General features: G+C 43.4%; 1 protein-coding gene across 2 annotated transcripts; it reads left to right on the top strand.

The window, feature by feature from the left end:
* The first annotated feature begins 3,249 nt into the window (after nt 1-3,249).
* On the top strand, nt 3,250-19,744 carry TP53INP1 (tumor protein p53 inducible nuclear protein 1). Of its 2 annotated transcripts, XM_059994925.1 has the most exons (5): nt 3,250-3,461; nt 10,034-10,294; nt 10,882-11,242; nt 13,710-13,747; nt 14,854-14,966. In XM_059994925.1, exons 2-4 carry the CDS (start codon nt 10,183-10,185, stop codon nt 13,729-13,731), a joined length of 495 nt encoding a protein of 164 aa, XP_059850908.1. In that variant the 5' UTR covers nt 3,250-3,461; nt 10,034-10,182; the 3' UTR covers nt 13,732-13,747; nt 14,854-14,966. The 2 variants fall into 2 exon arrangements, with proteins under 2 accessions (XP_059850908.1, XP_059850907.1); XM_059994924.1 differs by lacking the exon at nt 13,710-13,747 and having other exon boundaries at nt 14,854-19,744.
* The last annotated feature ends 943 nt before the right edge of the window (nt 19,745-20,687 follow it).

The raw sequence follows: 20,687 nt of genomic DNA, 5'->3' as shown, positions 1-20,687 counted from the left end.
CCAAATGATTGTTTTCTCCAAATTCACCAAAAAAAAACCCCCAAAACAAAAAAAAACTTCTGTCTTTCCCAGATACTTGACAACATGCTGGACGGATGGTAGAAGCCCAGCAGACCATATGTGTTGATGGACAGACTGAAAATTACCTGGGCACACTTCATTTTTGGAGTCTTCTCAGTACAGACTGAACGACTTGTTGCTTTGTTGCTCCAAGGTTGCCCTGAGCAGCCAGCCTATGGGGTTCTCCATGTGCAGCTTGGTAGGAAACAACGTTCTTCAGCAGCCTTGATGCAACTGGCAGGGTAATGGCCATAGACTCCCTTTGTTAACAGGAGGCAGGGGTATTAGCTGTACTGTTTCTGGATGTTGGCAGAAATGTGGTCCTGCCCTGTGGTCCTTCAGAGCAAAACTTGAGGTTGAATCTCTTTTGTTGGGGTAGATAAGGCAGTGTATTGAGCTCCATGGAAAACAGACAGGAGGACTCTGACAGATGGGGAAAGGGTCACGCCCACAGCAGGGGGTCAGTCTAGAAGTGGGTACTATAGCAACCCACTGAGAATTACCCTGTGGATTAAAGGATGGTTGGATTCACTGGGTCTTCCCCCGCTGAGTCTTTGTCAGCCAACAGACAAGAGGCTGGTTTGCAGCTGTGTGATTTGACAGTTTGGTTGGGTTCAGACAGCTCTGTGCTGTGGAGGTGACATTACCCCTGAGTCTCACTGCATGTATGTATGTAAACCAGGGGCACACCAAGGAGAAACGCAATGGGAGCCGCCCACTCTACATGCAGTCAACAAGCAGTGAATTTCTGTGTGTGTGCGTGTGTGCCTCTGTGTGTGTATAGAATTTAAAAACAACTAAAAAACTGACTAAAATTCAGTTTGCTTTTTATTATTTTCATGCTCCAACAGTTCCAAACAATGTACAGTGATAAAATACTCCTCCCTCATAGAAGCAGACTTCTTCCACGCCCCCTCCTCCCACCCTTGGTATAGCACTGGGATAAACAAGCACCAGGTGGGACGATTATAAATCAGCAAGAGAGTAAAAAGAAAGCAAATGACTCCTGAGATAAGATAACAAAATTATCCCCAAAACTCTGCTTTGTGAAGTTTACAGAAGGTTGATCTGTATGCTATGGGCCTTTCTCTTGTTTTGCTTTGTGTTTTGGTGTCCTATTGCTGCTTTTAAACCACCCCACCCCCAACATTTAGTGCCTTAAAACAACAATCATTTATCTGCTCACAATTCTGCAGTTTTGGCGGGGCTCAGTGAGGATGGCTCATCTCTGTTCCATGTGGTGTCTGCTGGGCTTGAACCTTCCTGGAGGGCTTTTTCACTCACAAGTCTGGTACCTCAGCTGAGACAGGCTGAACATCTAGGGGCTAGTCGGGCATCTCTCTCTTTCCATGTGGTCCCTCCACATAGCTTGGACTTCCTCACAACATGGTGGGCTCTTCTTATGTGGTGGCTGGCTTTCCCCAGACTGCAAAGCAGAAGTTTTCAGGCTTGCTTAATGTCTGGTCTTGGGAGACCTCAAACATTATTTCTGCCACATTCTATAGGTCAAAGCAGTTACAGGGCCAGCCCAGCTTCAACGGGAAGAAAAGATAGACTTCACTTCATGATGGTGATATTGTCGTGACCATCTTTGGAATCATCTACCTCACATTGTTTTCTCTGTCATAACAAGGCATTGTATGCTTTCACATTGTCTTTAATGGTGATACATTTTATCAAGTTGGAAAAAGGTAGGTCTCAATGTGACCTCTTAAAAATTAGATCCTTAAAATTATCATCATGCCTGGGTTCTGAATGGGAAGATGGTCTCTTCACGAATTGCTAAGAAGAAACAAGAGACTATGGGGCTCCTAATGTAGCAGTGACATTTGAGAGAAAATACTAGGATTAGCCAAAACCTAAAATCCAAGTTAAACGTTTGGTCTACTTTCTGAGAAAAAGTCAAATGGCCCCCGAATTTTGGTTATTACTTCTGGGTATCAGACAATCCCCCGCACTTTGATTTACACCCTTTAAAACCAGTATTGTTGGAAGCAGACTGACCACAGAATACTTGTGAGGGCCAGAATGTGAGAGTCAGATACTTTCAGATACTTAATGTATGATAAACCTGTTGAGGGTCGCTATAAATTTCACCCTAGGTTAGAGAACCGCATCTCAGTCCAAACAAGATCAATCTAAGAGTGGAGACACATCAAAATGACTCCCTTGCCTTTGCCAGACAGTGAATCCATCTATACGGGTACAGAGCTTTGGTTTGGAAAGTATTTTCAAGCCCACTGTCTTACTTTCCTCTCACTATAAATAACCCGGTGAGCAGGTAGGCAGTCGTGTGAATGCCCACAGTTTGTACTGCGTAAACAGCAGAATAGAGGTCATGGGCTCCCTAGGTCACAGGAGAGCCTGGATGCAGCCACGCTCCTAACTCTTCTTCCTCCAGGATGCTCCTCGTCTTCCATAGCAAAGGGCCTCCAGGCTCCTGACGTCTCTGCCTTCAGGTCTGGTCTGATGGCCTCTTCTGCCTCGCCGGCCTCTGGGTTGAATCCTGAGCTTGCAGGCGAGTTCAGTCAGCTCCCAGTGTCAGTTACCACAGCGAGGTGGGGCCTGGCTCCTGGTCTTAAAAAGGAGGTTGGGTGGGAGGCATCCCTGTATCTGGAGCCCAGACTTTCTCTCCTAAGAAGACCAAGAAGTTAAGTGGGCCTGCGTCACAGTCTTTGGCCTCCATCACCCTCCTCAATGCCCTTAATTTTCCTCTCAGAGCAGAAAACACTTTGTGTTCCTTTACGCCCCAAACGCTCGGCCCCTCACTTGGCCAAAGGGACAGCTGGGGCCGGGGCTCTTCCTCTCCCCTTCCAGTTCCAGTTCGTCCTCACACTCCAGTGGGTTCCCATTTTTGTTCGCCCCCAGCCCCTCCTCTCCTCTCTCCCAGGCGCCCCAGTACCAGCTCCCACCCCCACCCCCTCTACCCCCGCTTCCGCTCGCCCCTCTTCTATCCCCTCGGCGCCCGGGCTTTGTTGCCCGGGCTTGTTTCTAACTCGAGAGCGTCGCCCGGCTCGGCGCCAGGTCACGTGCGTTAGTGACAACCTCTAGCAGGGCGGCCCCGGGGCCCCCGCGCCGCCGATTGGTGGGCCGGGCCTGGCGCGGCCCCGGGGCGGGGCGGGGCGGGGCTGCCCGGCGGGCGGGCCCGACGGGCGGGCGCAGCGGCCGATCAGCTGTTCCGAAGCTGCACAACAACAAAAGGAACGAGACGGGCCGGCGGCGGCCAGTGGCGCGGCCACAGGAGGGCTGGACCGGCCCCGCGCCCCGAGCCCCGCGCCCGCCGTCCGGGAGCCGCAGCTACCTCAGCCGCCCCGCGCCGCCAGCGCACCGGTTCCCGCCGGTCCCTGCCAAGCCGGGCACCCGCTGCCTTCGCCGCCCGTCCGGCTGCTGGTCGGGCCCACGTAAGTGCGGGCGGGGCCGGCGTCCAGGGCCGCTCGCGCCCGGCCGCCCCGCGGCGTTGCCCGACCCGCGCGCCCTGCCCTCGGGTCGGCCCGCGAGCCGCGGTCAGTGCGCTCCCTGCCTCCGCTGCCTCCGCTCCCTCCGCTCGCCACTGCGGGCCTGCCGTCCACCCGCTCGGCAGACCCTCGTTGGTCCCGGGGTGAGGGCGGAGGCGGCGCCCGGACACGGGCCGGCCAAGCCCCGGCGAGGGGCGGCGGTTGGGTGTTCGGTTTCTGCCTCCTCCCCAGAGTGTGGCCTGTTTTCTTGGCCGCGGCGGGACCTCCTCCTCTCTCTCCTCCTCCTCACTCCCCTCCACTCCTCCTCCTGCCCTCCGCCGTTGGACTGCAGCTGCCCGCTGAGGACTCGGCGTCGGAGCCCCCGGCTCCGGAGGAGCGAGCGCGGCCGCCGCCCCGGGACGCATCCCCCCCAGGCCCGCGGCGCCGCCGCTGCTCCTCCCGCAGCCCTCCCAGCGTAGGGTCGCGCTCGGCAGCGCAGCGGCTCAGTTACCCGGCGACCGGCGCCCGCCGAGTGTCCGCCTGTCCCTTGCATGTTCCTTGACCCTGCTCGATTTTCCACATCACTGTTTGAGGTTGCACGTGTGGAAAGAGCAGTTTCCCTGCCCATCAGAATTAAAACCCTCATCGTTTTGATCACTCGCGCTGATTGGGTGCTTCTCATGTGCCATATACTATGTGAGGACTTTACTTGCGTTATCTCAAATTGATTCCCACAGTAACCCTCTGAAGTAGGCTGTATTACGCATAGGAAACCTGAGGGCCCAGAGAGATTGAGTAACTTACTCAAGACTACACAGACAGTTAAAGGGAATTGGTTTTTCTCTTTAAAAAGTTGCAGATGAATTTTACTTAGGGATTCCTTGTTTTTATTGTATTTCCTAATTACACCTGCTCATTATCTTCTATGTTAATTCCAGTTAGAGTAGATTTAGGAAGAGCTCCCCTCCCCCCTTCCATCATTCGGAAAAGAACCTTTTCTGAATACAAAGTAGTTTTGGGAAAGGGGAGTGGAAAGCGACCCATGGGATCATTGAACAGAGGTAATAATGAGGTGCCCCAAGATCTTGAAATCACTTGCTTGGTAATTGAAATATATATTTCATTGCAGATGTGAAAAGCATTAGGAAGCTTTTGCTTTTAAGTCACAGCCACTGTAATCCTGAATTGGCAGCATAATTTTCAAAGGCTCCTGCCTGGAACCAGGACCTTACTAATTTCTATGACTAAGGTCTCGTTTGTTTTTCCATCCTGTCTTTTGTTCTTTTTTGTGAATGCTCCATCGCTTGCTCATAGCTCTCTTGGGAATGGTCCCACTTTCAAATTTTAAGGTTAACAGGCTGTGAATTACCACTTACTGCTGTCTTTGTCCGCTGTCATTCAGCCTTCAGAGCCAACCTGGTGGATCCTGGGGAGAATAACCCCCTTGTAGCCAGTTGAATAGGCTAGGTAGAGTGGAACAAGCAAAGACAACTTTCTTCGCTTGGTTTTAATGCAGTTTAAAATTTATTTAGAATCACTCGAATCAGAATGTTTATTTTTCTAAACTAGTGAGAGAACGATCATTTTGAGGCTGCTTTTTGATGACGATGTGTTAATTTAGCCATTTGATATTTCAAAACTGTCAAGAAGCCACAAGTGTACACATAGTTAGAAGTTAAATCATCAGAGTATTTTTTGTTGTTTTTTTTTAATTTAAAATGTTTTGGAGCCGCCTACTGGCAGCCAAAAGCAACGGAAAAGTGCTGTTCTCTGAAGTTCGTAGAGCCAGAGTTGAGGCTGGAAGGAGCCTGAGAGATCCTGTGCTGGGGTGGGGTGGGGGTGGGGGGGCAGGGGGGAGCAAGGCCCTTGGGACCAGACACACACTCTAACGCTGGCCCTAGCGCTGACCAGCTCTGTCGCTTTTGAGCAAGTTACTTAATTTCTGAGCCTCAGTTTCCTTATTAGTCAAATGGGACAAATAAGTACCTCAAGTCTGTCACATATAAGCATTCAGTAAATTGTAGCTCTAATTTTTTTTTTTTTTTTTTTTTTCCGTATGCGGACCTCTCACTGCTGTGGCCGCTCCCGTTGCGGAGCACAGGCTCCGGACGCACAGGCCCAGTGGCCATGGCCCACGGGCCCAGCTGCTCCGCGGCACGCGGGACCCTCCCGGACCGGGGCACGAACCCCCGTCCCCCGCATCGGCAGGCGGACTCCCAACCACTGCGCCACCAGGGAAGCCCTCTAATTATTATATAAACATTTTGTCGATAAAGACACTCAGACCCAAGGATGCTAAGTGACTTGCTCACAGTCATACAACTGGTTTGAAGTGAACTTGTGGTTAATACTTACTAGGTGCCTGCTGTATGCCTGCTTTTAAGTGATACATACTTAATCCTCACAATGGCACTACCCTGAGAAAACTGAGGCACCGAGAAGTTACTATATATCCTGAGTACACACAGGTTCCGGGGAGCTGAGTCAAGATTCCAAACAAAGCAGGCCAGCTCCAGAGCCATGCGGCCCCTAGGTTGGTTGCTTGTCTCAAAAATGAGAAAATAAATCGCACGAACAAGCTCTTCCAGACTAGTAACTCCTTTTCTGAGTTCTCAAACTAGAATCCTGTACCCCATAAGTATTAAACTCAGCCATCTTTCTCTGCCCACAGAACATTTCTACTCATGAAATATGAAAACATTGATGATAAAAAGAAAGAAAACATTGATGATAAAATGTTAGGTAATAAAGCGGGATACAAAATTGTGCGTGCATTAGCCTACAATTGTGATAAAAAGAAACTGTGTAGAAGAAAATGTACAATATGTTAACAATGATTGCAACAAAGCATGGAATAATAACTAGTTTCCTTATTTACTTTCCAAACTTTCTAAATGTGGTTTGGTTCATTTTATAATGAAAAAGACATTTTTTAAAAGGGAGGGAATGGAGGTATTTTGAGCCAAGCAGAAGAGGGACAAAGCTGCCTTCTTGAAATGCTGGGGACCAGACACTGTCTCTTTTCTCCACTGGGGTGAGACTGCCAGGCTTGCAGGTGCCCCAGAGAACAGCAGCGCCACCTAACCTAGCCTTCATTCCTCTACCTGTTTCCTAAATTGCAGAGCTGTATTTGTAAATTTGTCCTCTTAGGACACTTGCTTTCTCTGGAATTTTTCACTTTAGTTTTATCATTGTCCTAGAGTTGTGAATACGAAAAAGTCAGTGGTATGTGGTGAGGAGTGAAGTCTGAAGTTCTGCTGTGCCTTTCAGCTCCACATAGAACCAGCCCCATGGAGAGCCTCCATTCCTGGGTGGGAGCCAAGGTCAAGAGTAGCAGTGCCTCGGTAGGGACAGTCTCTGGGTCATTGAGAGGATAGGCCATCAAGACATTAGAAAGATTTTTCTAAAACAGTATTGTCCAATAAAAATATATATGCATGTTTAAATTTTTAAGTAGCCACATTAAAAAGGGGCAAAGAAATAGGTGAAATTAATTTAATTTATATATTTTATTTAACCTAATATATCCCAAATTAAATAAGATTACAAATTTAGTTTCTCGGTCACACTAGTCACATTTTAAATGTTCATTCACCTAATATCCCTGGCAGCCACCTCACTGAACAATTTTAGTGTATTGGGGTCTCTCCAACAGCTCCTGGTGCTTTGTGACAGCTATAGAAAGCAGGGCCAAAGGAACTTTGCAAAGTTAGACCAACCTCACTTCAGGAAACCGAAAGAAGATTGACTTGTGCCGTCCCATGGAAAGCTCCTCCAGAGACCCCTTTCCTGTGGCAGAGCTGCATGTGTTCCAGGCAAAACCTGGCTTCCATGTTATGGTTTTGGAGCTGCAGCCAGAGGGTGCAGTTTGCAGTTGGGAACTTGCAGCTGCCCAACCATAGTGGCCCCAGCATGTTTTCTGCCTTGTAGCTGCCACTTAAGTGGCCTGGGCCCCAGTGACTTACCTCATGTGGCATCACATTTGGGGGAGAAGGGCTCACTCAAGACGAGCAAGGTTTTCCTGTGGGGTGCTCCCTCCCCACCCAGCAGCTCTCACTGGGGCAGGGGCTGAGTCCAGCCCTGTACTCTGGAGAATTGGCATTATTCTCCCAACCGGGTCAGCAGACACAGAATTGTAGTTGGGGCCGATACATGCCTCCATAATTTAAGAGAAATGGGGAAAAGATTTTGAAAATATCTTTTTTCCCTCCTAGCATATATGCTCAAAACCTTTATTTACATATCAGCTCATCAGCTCATAGGCTGTTTACCCATGGGATAGATCATCTTTTGGGATATGTCAGGCCAATTACACAGCCCGCTTTTCTTCTAAATTCTCTTACATGGAACAGAAATCTGACTTTGTGTTCTCGTACTAGAGCTCCAGACTCCTGGCCATGTTGCTTCCCAGAAGGGTTTCAGGAAGACTGGTTATGCAAGTGATACTTCCTGTTTACCCGCTTTTCATAATGGATGGCCGAGGATGACAGATTGTGGCCACAGAAGTATTCCAGTGCTGTCTGTGCACACATCTGTAGTACTGCACATGGGCAGTAGCCTGCAGTGTGCACATAAAGAACTGAACCAGGAGCCTCATCAGCTGCAGAGTCGAACTACATTTACAGCTAAAGATGACTGTCTTGAAAGTGAAATGTCAAGAGTCTGAAGTTAGGGATTCAAGACTGACACTCCCTGGATGTGCTCACCCACTCTTATGGTTCCTGTCATCCCCTCTGTGTTGATAACTCTCAAATCTGTGCCCCCAGCAGACACCACGCTCTTGGACTGCAGAGTCCTGTACTCAGCTGCCTTCCAGACATCCCCGGTGTGGGATTTGCAGATTTCCACAATTCCATGTGTCCAGAGTGCACAGCCTGTACCTCTGCAGTGTTCCTCTTCCACTGAACTATCCCACCATCCCCCCAGTTGGTCAGGCCAAAAACCTGGGGCATCCTTGACCTTTCCCTCCCCTTCACTTCTGGCTTACAAGGTCCTGCAGGATCTGGTCCCCGCTTAGCCCCCGAGCCTGCTCTCAGGACCGTCCACCTGGATCTTGAGCCACACCGAAGGCGCCACATTCTCACTTATCTGCACATTTTCACAGTGTTCTTTCTCCTCCTTCCTCCGTTCTTGAGCTTCTCAGCCATTCACGATTGAAGTCATTGATTTCAGGTGTCCTTGCCTGACCTCTGCCTGTGTGGATTTGAGGAGCACTGGTACTTCTCCTCAAGTGGCACTCATCACGCTGGGTTGTTGCACTTGCCGTGGGAGGGCCTTGTCTACTGCTGCCTCCGCTGCACTGAGCGCTCGGCCTGACCCGTAATAGGCGCTCAGCAAATATTTGTGACTAATAGTTGACGTTGACTGAGAATCTTGTACCAAGTGCCTTGCTAAGTAGGTTGCCTGCACTATCTCATTTGACAAGAGTAGGATCTGGGAGACTGTGTAGGAGTGGTGATTGGCAAAGTCTGGAGAGACACCAGTTGGCTTCAACCAGGGTGAGAGTGGTGGAGAGAAGTAGGTGGATTCGAGCCAAGTGTGCAGCTAGAGGCAACAGGACTTGCTGGGAGTTTGGTTGAGGGGTGGAGCACGGGGGTAAGGATCAAAGGGAGTCGAGGGTAAGGGCAAGGCTTTTGGCCTGAATAACTGCTGGATGCTGCTGCCTCTCCTTCCTGAGTAGGGGGTGAAGGGCAAGTGTGCCTGAGTATGTTTGTAGGGGAAAATTAAAAGATCTCTTTGCTATTTTGGGGGTTTGATACGCCCATCGGGTAGGCAGGCAGAAATGGATATATAAATCTGGAACTCTGGAAGAAGATCAGATGAGGCTGGAGTTCCTCATTTAGAACTCACGGGAACTCCATGAGGTAGAACCACTGCCTCCTGAAATATTGACTTCCTTACTCTTAGGGCATAAACCACAGAGCCAGCATTTGAACCCAGGCACAGTGGTCGTTTCCGGTTCTAGTTGCTGTTCACCTGAGTTTTCTACAGTTTGACTTTCTCCATGCCAGCTGCAGGAATTGTTTTGAAGGTCAAAGTACTTACAGATTTTAAATGTAATTAGGTGTGCTTAACGATCATATGCAAAAACAGAGCGGAGAAAGGGTGCCAGGGAAAGGTGAGGGCCTGGCGTGATAGTGGTCACTCACTGGTCTCTACTGCGGGCTTCATTTGGCAGCTTCTGGCCAGTTGACCATGAACACCCAGTCTTTGCTCTACTTACAGAAAAGTAGTATTTCAGTTGACACACGTTGTTCAAATTTATCCCTTATTATGAAAGCACAGGTGTGAAAAAGAACCAACCCCTTCTTTTGCACATTTTGAGATATTTACAGGTTGTGTTTGAGTACTTGATTCATAATGTTTGTAAAAGAGATATTGCACATCTTGTGTTTGAAAGAAGGGAAGAGCCATAGCTGTAGGCTAAGGCATGTGCTTTTTTCTAAGGGTGGGGATATGTGTGTGTATTTTAAAACCACATACACGTATTACATAAACGTGCTGATTTGAAATAACCTTCTTTTTCTCTTTTATTTTAGGGATAATGACTCTTCTTGCTTCTCGCCTAAGTTGAATAAGCAACTTGTGCACTTTAATCCCCTGTCAGTGCCATCAGGCTGACAGAAGACAGGTTTTTGAAATCTCAGCTATAAAGACATCCAGCCAAAGTCTCAGTCTTGCCTTAACAATGTTTCAGAGACTGAATAAAATGTTTGTGGGTGAAGTCAATACTTCTTCCAACCAAGAACCAGAATTTAGTGAGAAAGAAGATGATGAATGGATTCTTGTTGACTTCATAGGTAAGGGTGTTCTTAGCCGTTAATCATCACAGCAAAAGTGGAAACTCTTGCATCTAGTTTTTGCATAAGTAAACCAGTAACTCTGAAGGTTTTTAAGCCTTAAAAGTAAATAAACAAGAATTTGTCTGAAAAATTTGCAGGAAGCATTCTGTGCCGGATGATCAGTCAGGGAAATTGTTTGATGTCAGACTTTGCAGTTTTGCAGCTCTTACACCCCGATCAAATCAGAGGCACTTTAATAGAAAATCCTCATACTAGACAAGCAGTAACCCATTTGGCGCATTATGTGTTTCCTCAGCAGAAGAGAAACAGCCTTAAAAACTGTTCCTGCAAAACCAACATAATCCATCCCTACAGTGATACACACCCCCCAACACACACACACACACACGCACACACATACTAGGTGCTGAGAAATTATAATCATTGTGAGTGAATATGAATGGTTTTGTTTCTGACCTAAGTAAAGGGAGGAATGTGAGCATCAGCTAACAGCATCATCTCTTCTTTTTCTGTGCTCTGATGTGATATCAATGTGATACTCCTATCCCGTGGGACTTCAACGACATGTGTGGACTACGATCTAGACACTTGCACTGGTTTCTCAGCAGCAGAAGACGAGGAAGAAGAAGACATCAGTGAAGAGTCACCTACCGAGCACCCTTCAGTCTTTTCCTGTTTACCCGCGTCTCTCGAGTGCTTAACTGATACAAGTGATTCCTGCTTCCTCCAGTTTGAGTCCTGTCCGATGGAGGAGAGCTGGTTTATCACCCCTCCCCCGTGTTTTACTGCAGGTGGATTAACCACTATCAAGGTGGAAACCAGTCCTATGGAAAACCTTCTCATCGAACACCCCAGCATGTCTGTCTATGCTGTGCATAACCCCTGCCCCAGCCTCAGTGAGGCCCACTGTGGGACTGAGGAATTTCATAACCCAAGCAGTCCCAGGTACGTTGCTCTCTCCACAGACAGTCTGTTTAGTATGCATTTTATTTATTTCTACTACAGTTCAAAGCTGAGTTTTTAGAAGATGCAAAGCAATCTTATAGAGATTCATGAAAGTCTATGCCTAGTGCACAAGGCAGTTGATGGTATGAAAAAACTTATTCCTTTTAGATTTTCAAAAAAGTGAGTTATAGCATGGCCCCAGTTACGTAATGGAGAGCTGTGTCATTTATAAAATCATTCTACTGAATGGGAGGAAAAGACTGGCCTTTCTGCTCAGTATCTTAGAATATAACTCTGGCACTTTATAGACTGGATTATTTGGGGCATCAAATCCGACAAGAATAGTATATCTTAAAATAAATCTCTTATGATCTTCCAAGTAGTCCTAACTAGGTCACATCAAATGGCGCTGAACCTTAAAACCTGAGGAATCTCAAGCATGAAGTAAAACGGCAGATTTACCAGAACATTTTGCTCGGAGGGTTGTTATCTGCCTTATGGAGGAAAGATTTCATACCCAAACCATGTTTTGCTGTTACACGGGTGTCCCAAGTGCTCTGAAAGGCTCTGTTCGAATGGCAGATAGGTTGAGGGCCTGGAAAGGTTCAGGGAGGGTGCCTGGTCAGTGATGTATTCCAAAACAAACTCACAGTCTGTGGCCTTCATTCAGAGACTATACTCAAGATCGCTCCCACCCACTAAAATAAAACCCATGGCCACGTTAATTAGCTCAAAGTCCAGCTAGTCCGTGATGCATGTTAGTGGAAGGTTTCCTATGGTAATAAAGTATTTGCAGGATGCTGGTACTGACTTAGTTCCCTTAGTACCTGTCAAGGGAACAGGTGAATTGTGGTTCGTGCTGTCATCCAAAAGGCCTCTTTTGGGATTGTCCAGCCTCCAACTCTACTAACTAGACCACTGTATATATCTTCTATTTCCTGTTTGCCAAATATAAACAAAAGCCCAGGCAGCTCCTTAATTTGTTAACTTTACCAGAGTTTGCTGCACTCTCAAGTCTCAATATTGTAGATGATCTTGAATGAGGATAAACATACACTTATACCAAATTGAAAAACAATTTGCTTATATAGTTAACCCAGGCTTTATACTGGGTAAGATCTTTGATGGGAAATGTTACTTTAACTGGCACTGTATTCCACACTATAAATTTATCAAGAGGTTAATGTTTCAGGCATTCCAACAAAAGTTTAAAATATAATTTTTTGGAAGTGGTATTGATTTAATTGCTTTACAGTTGATGCAAATTAATTTCTTCAGTTCTTAGAAATTTTTCCCACCCTGATTTTGATCTCATCTTTGAGGAATTCCACTTGAGAATTTACCGTGATTAATAGCCCCTTTAAATTAGTAACATTTGCATATTTACGTTTCAGTATTTTGTTTTAATTGTGTGTGTATACATGTATGTATTCAGCAGCTTTGTGGACAACTTATTATAGAAGCAGTACATAGGCACTACAGAAAATTAGAAAATGCAAAAAAATTTTAAATGACGTTCTCACTACCAAGAGATGAATACTGTTAAGACTCTAGGTCATATCCTTCCAGATTGTTTTTTCTGAATGTGCCCATGCACAGGTACATACACCATTTTAACCTAAGTGGCATCAAGCTGTATGTACTATTTTATAATCTGCTTCCTTAGGCAATGATCTCTACCTTTTTTTCCAGTAAAATTTTACTTCGTCAACTACACAGACCATTCTCAGATTTGCCCGCTAGAGTCCAGAATATTTCATCTAGTTTGTCCAAACCAGCATCCAGTTCAGGACCTTGCGCTGCATCTGGTTATGTGTTTGCAGTTTTGATGCAGTGAGAATGTTCATTTTTTTATATCTTGTTTGTTACTGTATCTTGTTATATGTTTTGATATAATGTTGATATAACACATAGGGTAGTTAAACATAAAGGATCAAATGAACACAATTTTATATGAATTCTTTTTGAACATAAGAAAGTACTGCAAATTACTATAGTTTTATAATAATTAAAATTTTTTTAACATCTTTATATTTGGATTTGAAATTCTTATAAGAAAGGCCCACTAAATCAAGATAGTGATAAGATGTCACCAAAATTAGGAGGATGGCTCTGTAGTAAATATTTGTATTTTCTGAGCAAGAAATAAATCATATATCTTTCAAAAGTTAGATTGTTTCCATCCTGTCTATCCTTGAAGAGATTACCATAAAGCACATAAAAGTAAGGTGCTTCATAATTAAAGATGGGCTTCAGAGTATGTACTTTATTGCATTTTAGCCTTTATAAATATTGTTTTTGAAGGTTTATGTGCTATCATAATCTTGAATTAAGTAATACATGTGCCTTTAATGACCCATAGTAAACCAGTTATAATAAAGAAAAGTTGACCACATACTAATAGTAAAATTAAATAGCATTTTAAACCTTACTAGTGATTTAATAGTTCACCATTTAACATTTGTAGGGCCAGGAAAAGCTGCTTATAAGACTCACTGGCACAGAGTAAGTATATTCCCTTTGAGACTGTGTGATATGTGTATCAGTCTGAGCAGGGAGGCGAAGGACTCGAGGCACCCACCTTTTAGAAACCACTGTCTTTATTTTCACTGCTCTCTATTAGTTTCTTAATGTGACCTGCTTTAATTCTACCATTTAATAAAAACAATATATTAAAAGATCATTGTGTTTTCCTCTAGTGGTTATAGGCAGAATATATAACTGCCTTTCCTGTGTAAAATAACCCTTAAAAATCTTGAAGTTCTTCATTATGTGTACATATAGTTTAGATCTATTGATTAGCTTTTAATATAGAAAACATATAATAATTATGTGGTTTGTAGCCATATTTTAAGATTGTGTTCTCCCTAAGGGTTTTTATAACATTGCTATGCAAATGCCGTTACAAAATGTGCCCAGTTGTGATATAAATTTAAAACTTAGAATTGTTTTCTGTAATAAGCAGGTAGCTTCTTACTGAGAATTTTAAATGAGTAGAATTTCCTTATGCATGTTTCTAGTAAATACAGATTTAAAGCTTGTTACCTAGAACATTTTACTTATAGACAGAAAACATCTGTGAAGGTGCTGTTGGCGCAGTGCATCAGTATCAACCCTGCCTCATAACCATGGTCTTTGGAATGTGACCTATGTTGGAATATTGGTTGAGTCAGTTAGTAATTGTGACCTTAACGTCTCTGAGCCTGAGTTTTTTGATCAGTAAAATCTGGGAGTTAATACAGTTTCCTTTTAAGGTTGTAGTGAGAATTAAAACACATGTTAGTTCCCCTCCTAGGAAGCTTATATAAATGTGTTTGTGTATAACTGAAATTCACTCAAAGCGTAAAGCATTTTTTAAAAAATACAGCCCACTTAATTAACCACCTGTGGGTTCTATGGCGTATTTCGATTGAAAGTTGGCTTCTCCTTTCTACCATTATCAGTCAGTGTGGTCACTGACTGATACAAGCTTGTCTGTCAGCCATGAGACACTAAGCTCTCATTCAACCATAAACAAATTAGTGTCGCAAATTGAGTTGCCAGGTAGCTTTTGCAGTCTCATTAATAACATACTCTGTTGCTTAATACATCCCCATTTTTTTCTGTTTCAGAGTGGAAGCTCAGAATGAAATGGGGCAGCATATTCATTGCTATGTTGCAGCTCTCGCTGCTCATACAGCTTTTCTGGAGCAACCCAAGAGCTTTCGCCCTTCCCAGTGGATAAAAGAACACAGTGAAAGACAGTCTCTGAACAGAAATAGCCTTCGTCGCCAAAATCTTACCAGGGATTGCCACTCTCGGCAAATCAAGCACAATGGCTGGGCTGTCCATCAGCCCTGCCCACGTCAGTACAATTACTAAGAATTTCAAGTGTGTTTGGTTGGTTTCTCTTGGCTTGTGCATATGTGTGTGCATGTGTGTGTATGGACGATGAATATGCTGTCTCTTTACAGACAACTGATGACCAATCACACAGTTTTATCGGTATGTTTAGACACTATCTTGAAGACCAGATTTACATGTTGTGTATCACGTAATGCCTTGCTCTTAACATTTACTTTTTTGTAAATCTTTTCAGAATATTTTTGGAAACATATCAATACAGTTACAGTGTTTAGTGTTTGGGAATGTCTTTAAATCTATTACGGTGTACACAAGTTAGCAATTTAAAGAGATTTCTTCCCAAGTACGAGAATAGGCACCTTTCAATTTCATTTTATTTGGTATTAATCAATCTTTTGAGTAAGCAGAAATTTATTCTCAGGGTCAGCCGTACACTTTATTGACCAGTACTTGATAATCTTTTCTGTATATAGTGAATACATTTTTACACACTAACACGAGCATTAACAAGTGATGTGGTTGCCGCAGATATAATGGAATTATGGCTGAACTTTCTTTTGGAAGAAAACTTGATATATTTCTGTGTGTATGGGTTTTTTATTTCCCAGATTAGCCATACAGTTCATTTTGGAATTCAGGTACATTAAGTGTTAGCGAACAGTACATTCAGTGATTCCGATGTGACTGTGTGACATGGTACAGACATTACAGGCATCGTGGGACAACAGCACTCGTCTCACATGCAGAGGGATTAAATTAGACCTGTGAAATTATATTTGAAAAAATGTGTGTCCATAACTAACCCATTGGTCTACTGTTTAAGTTGTTTGGATTCTTTCCTGCCAGCTCTGGCTACTCGCCACCTCACATCAGCTGTAAATTCAGAAGTACTTGTCCTAGCACTTGAGTGACTTCCTATTTATATGTGCCCAAGGGAAGAGAGAGGCTTTATATTTCTGATGCAGTGATAGATCCTCTGCCACGGAGACTATCCTGCCGAGTGGCAAGCAAGGGTGAAGGGGATCCCTGGTGACATCTCTTCATAGCATCTAAATGAAGGGTGACAGGTTGGCTTCCTTGAGTTTTCATATTTTTGTTTTAACTCGTTCTTCGGGCAAAATCTTTAACCACTTTGGCCTCTGTTTCCTCCACCAGTGGGGGAGCAGTGGTACGTTCCGCCCTCACAGTTGTTGGGGGGACTGTTGGGAGGACTGTATACTGACTTGAAGGGGGACTGCCGAGAACTGATCCTTGCGTGAAATTCCAGGGGCCTCTCTGCTGAGACTGGTGATGGGGGTGGGGCTGCGGCAACTCCTCTGCCACAGCTGCTCCTCAGAGGCGATGCTAATGAAGCCGGGGCGGGGCTTCTTTCACACAGAGGCCAGTTCACTCAGCGCAGAGGAAATCGAGTTCCTTACCTCTAGCCACTCACTTTTATCTTTTAGCAGCTGTAATGGGTTTCGCTGAGCCATCTGCACGCTTCACCAGCTCCCTCTGAAATTAAGTTCAACGTATTTACAATCCAAAGCACATTCTACATAGACAGAGCAGTACAATCACCTTCATAATCAAATAGCTTATTTTTCCATCTCCTCTGCAACCCTAATTAAATAAGTACACCGCTATACAGTGTTGTCAAGGGCAAAAGCAGCATATAGTTATATGAAGTATTAGTATATTCTTCAGTAACCCTGTAGCAGTTGGATGCAGGGAACCATGGGAGATTTTTTTTGAGCGAAGAGCTGTGCTCTTTTCTGACTAGACTGGGGTATGTGGAGTCGGGAGAGGTTCAAATAGCTTAGTTAGATGGTGGTGGTAGGTTGTTCGTCCACTGGCTGTGCTGAAGGGCCAGGAATGTCTCTTTAGAACAAGAGTCTAGATCCCCCTTCCCTCCTTAGTCCCCTTCCATTTCAGCTACCCCTTTATTTATTTGTTTTCTAATAAGAGGCCAAGTCTGTAAACTTTTGTCAAACTGAGCTAGAAGTTATTTTGTTACTACTTGTGTTTACCAGAGTTGGGAGATAAGGTAGAGTTTTCATGGAGGTGTGTATGTTTTCTACCGTGACTGTTAAAGGGCCGTATGTTGCTAACTTGAGCATAGATGTAAGCCTCTGAATACATGGGGGTCTCTTTTTTCATATATTAAATGCAAGTTGTTAGTACCTCACGAGTTAAAGAAGTTCAGCCATGAGAATTTGTTTGGCAGCATGAACAGATTTGTATATAAAACTGCAATGGTCTTTTTTTTACTATTATTTTTTCAGATTTCCTAATACCTTAAATACATTTACATCTCTATCAGTTACTGACTTTTTGTTTGCCTTATTTGGGCCAAGTTTTTTTATGCTTTGTACCTGGAAAACAAATGATTTCAGTCTTTGCGATGTTTTTTCAGTGTAAGGGTTACCACACACCATCCGTGATATCATACTGTCGTTTCTGTATCAGTATCTAAGGTTTCTGTCTAAAATTGGCACATGTAAGCATTAAAGAAAGTGGTTATATGATGCAGTTGAAGTTCTTGGTCATTAGATGTTTGTTAGGGATCTACTATGTGCGAGACATTAAGACCAATAATAACAGAGAGTGATGTTGACTGTTTTCTTTGAAACATGGCTGAAATGCAGCTTATTTATAAGTTTATTATTTTTGCTATTGTAAATATTAGTGGTTTACAATGTGCTTTAGTGCATATTCCTTAAACATTTAAGCAGTGAGAAATAAGACCCCTCTGAATTTAGTGCTCTGTTTCTAAACTGATAATATAGAATGTTACTTGGAAAAGTCTGGACTATGTGGTGCACACAGCAGTGCTTCATGAACGAGTTTCTTAGTTTTTATAATGCACCATGTTTCTCAAAGTTTGTGTTTTTTGTTAATAAAACATTTTATAATGTATATCCTATGTTTATTACTTTTCCTTCTTCACTTCGTTTGATTATGTACTGCACCGTAAGTTGAAGATTAACCACCCGTTATTTATCTTCTGTGGCAATTTATAATATATGTTTGGGTGGGTGGGGAATTTTTGGCAGAAGGTGCAAAGTGATTGGATTTTTTACTTACTGTTCCAGGGAGCTTTTTTAACATTCATTTCCTGTGCATGTTTTCAGTTCCCATGCAAACTGTTCCTGTTTACGTACCTTCCATGTTGTATCAGTACTTTGATTCTAGTGAGATGACAGTTTACTTAAAACTTGAGAGGGCCATTCAGCATTGCCTAATGTTTTTACTTCTCAAATCTGTGTGGTACACTGGTTTGTAATCTCTATGTCTTCCTTGAATCTGGGTGTCTTTGCTATTTCTCTTCCTCCTCAAGGAAATATATTGTCTTCTATACTCTTTAAGAAAAGAGAGCAAAGAAGGGTATCTTTCTTATTCTCATTTTCTTTGAGTTGGAAACAAACAAACAAAAAAATTGAAGGACTCCAACTAGAAGATAGACATTTAAATTTAAATAGCTTAGTGGAGAAAGTTTAAGAGTTTCCAAGTATTAGTTTTTGTTTTTAGAATCAGTTAAGAGACTGCTCCTTGTACTGGAGATACTAGCATATGTTTGTAATGTTACCTTAAAATTATCTTTTTATTTTATAAGTCCCATACATACTGGTTAAATTCTTTAAAAAGTTGGGCTACTATCATGGATACGTTCACTGCCATCGGCCCTGTTGATTATTATAAATGGCATCCTTATCTACTTAATGCTTAAAGTTTTATATAAAATGCTTTATTTAGAAAACATATAGTGGTGTCAGCCTTGCCATGTACCAATTTCACTTGAAATGTGACACCAATTAGTGGTTTGGGGTGGAGAAAGAGGTCCTGGAAAGCATACAGATAAGGATATCTTTTCCTATTTGCAACAGTATCCTTTATGTGGGAGGAGAAGTTACTATTCCAAGGAAGGCAGCTTAAGCGGATATTCTTTTGTGTGTCACTGAGAATTTTCCTTAAAACATTTTTTTAAATTGTATCATTGTTAAATGCCCAATTTTGCTCAGTATTTGCCTGAAGTTTTAGTATTTGTTTTCTAGGAGGGCTTCTAAAAACCAAACCAGTACTTGGGGAGGTTGGATGTGTGTGTTTCCAGGCTTGCTGTGTATGAGTGGTTTTGCTTGCTTTTTGGTTGTGCTTTCCTCCAGAGGTGTGGAACCTTAATCAGTAATTGTGTGTGTGTGTGTTTTAAGTGGCTTTGGTTTTTTGTTTTTGTTTGTTTTTTTCTCAAGTAAAATTGTGAACACATCTGCTTTTCAAGGGCAGGGCATCAGTTCTAGAGACTGAAGAGTATTTGTAGGTTGTACTATGTGCCTTCTTGATGTGTTTCTGGACACAATTTTTTTTCGACAACTTGAAAACTCAAAAGGGACATTTGATTAGGTTATATACTGTACATCAATCTATGCACAAATGGCAGCTTGTTTTCTTGAGCCACTGTCTAAATATTTTTTTCTGTTTTTATAGAAGGTTTTTATACTGATTAGTTCATAGATTGTCAGTTTTCTACACAGACTAAACAATACAGCACTTTGCCAAAAATAAGTGTAGCATTGCTTAAACATTGTGTATTAACACCAGTTCTTTGTAATTGGGTTCAGTGGTGTATTTTGCACTACCTGGAGTTATGGATTTTAATCTGTCAGTAAATAAAATGAGCTTTAACTTCACATTTGTCAGATTCTCTTATTTTTGTCTTTATGGTCATTAGTCTTAAAACTACATACAACTTACGTAAAATACTTGCTTTTTAGTTTTACTTGTCCAAAAGATATATTTAATATGCACTTTAAATACTTTTTTTAAACTAATTTTTATTGGAGTATATTTGATTTACAATGTTGTGTTAGTTCCTGCTGTACAGCACTTAAAATATTTTTTTAAACTTGCATAAATTAACATATTAACATTTTTCATCTAAAATGAATAATCATTTACGTGAACATGAATTTGAGGATGACCCGCAGCCAGAACCTTTTCCCTCCAGCCAATCTGTATTAAAAAACAAATATAGAGGGGCTTCCCTGGTGGCGCAGTGGTTGAGAGTCCGCCTGCCGATGCAGGGGACACAGGTTCGTCGCCCCGGTCCGGGAAGATCCCACATGCCACGGAGCGGCTGGGCCCGTGAGCCATGGCCGCTGAGCCTGCGTGTCCGGAGCCTGTGCTCCGCAACGGGAGAGGCCACAGCAGTGAGAGGCCCGCGTACCGCAAAAAAAAAATATATATATATATAGAATTTAATACACTGGTTCTTAGCCTTTTTAAAGCAAGCTTGGTGAATTCTTAATAGCTCCTTTCTCCTCTTCCAGATAAACGCAGACACAATCTTACATAAACATTTCAGGACAATATGGACATCCCTGAGGTCCACTGATACCCCCTATTGTGGCACTGTAGTGTTTTTTGGTTTTTTTGTTTGTTTGATTGTTTTTGCCACACCACTCGGCTTGTGGGATCTTAGTTCCTCGACTAGGGATTGAGCCTGGGCCGGGACAGTGAAAGCGCCGAGTCCTAACCACTGGACAGCCAGGGAATTCCTGTGGCACTGTAGTTTAAATAGGCCAGTAAACATTCAGAATACTTGAATAGGAAGCACAAAGAATAACTC

The sequence above is a fragment of the Delphinus delphis genome, chromosome 17 (genome assembly GCF_949987515.2).
Source record: "Delphinus delphis chromosome 17, mDelDel1.2, whole genome shotgun sequence".
Classification (NCBI taxonomy): Eukaryota; Metazoa; Chordata; class Mammalia; order Artiodactyla; family Delphinidae; genus Delphinus; species Delphinus delphis.
Note: the sequence above shows the minus strand (reverse complement) of the source record. Positions and strands in the feature narration are given on the sequence as shown.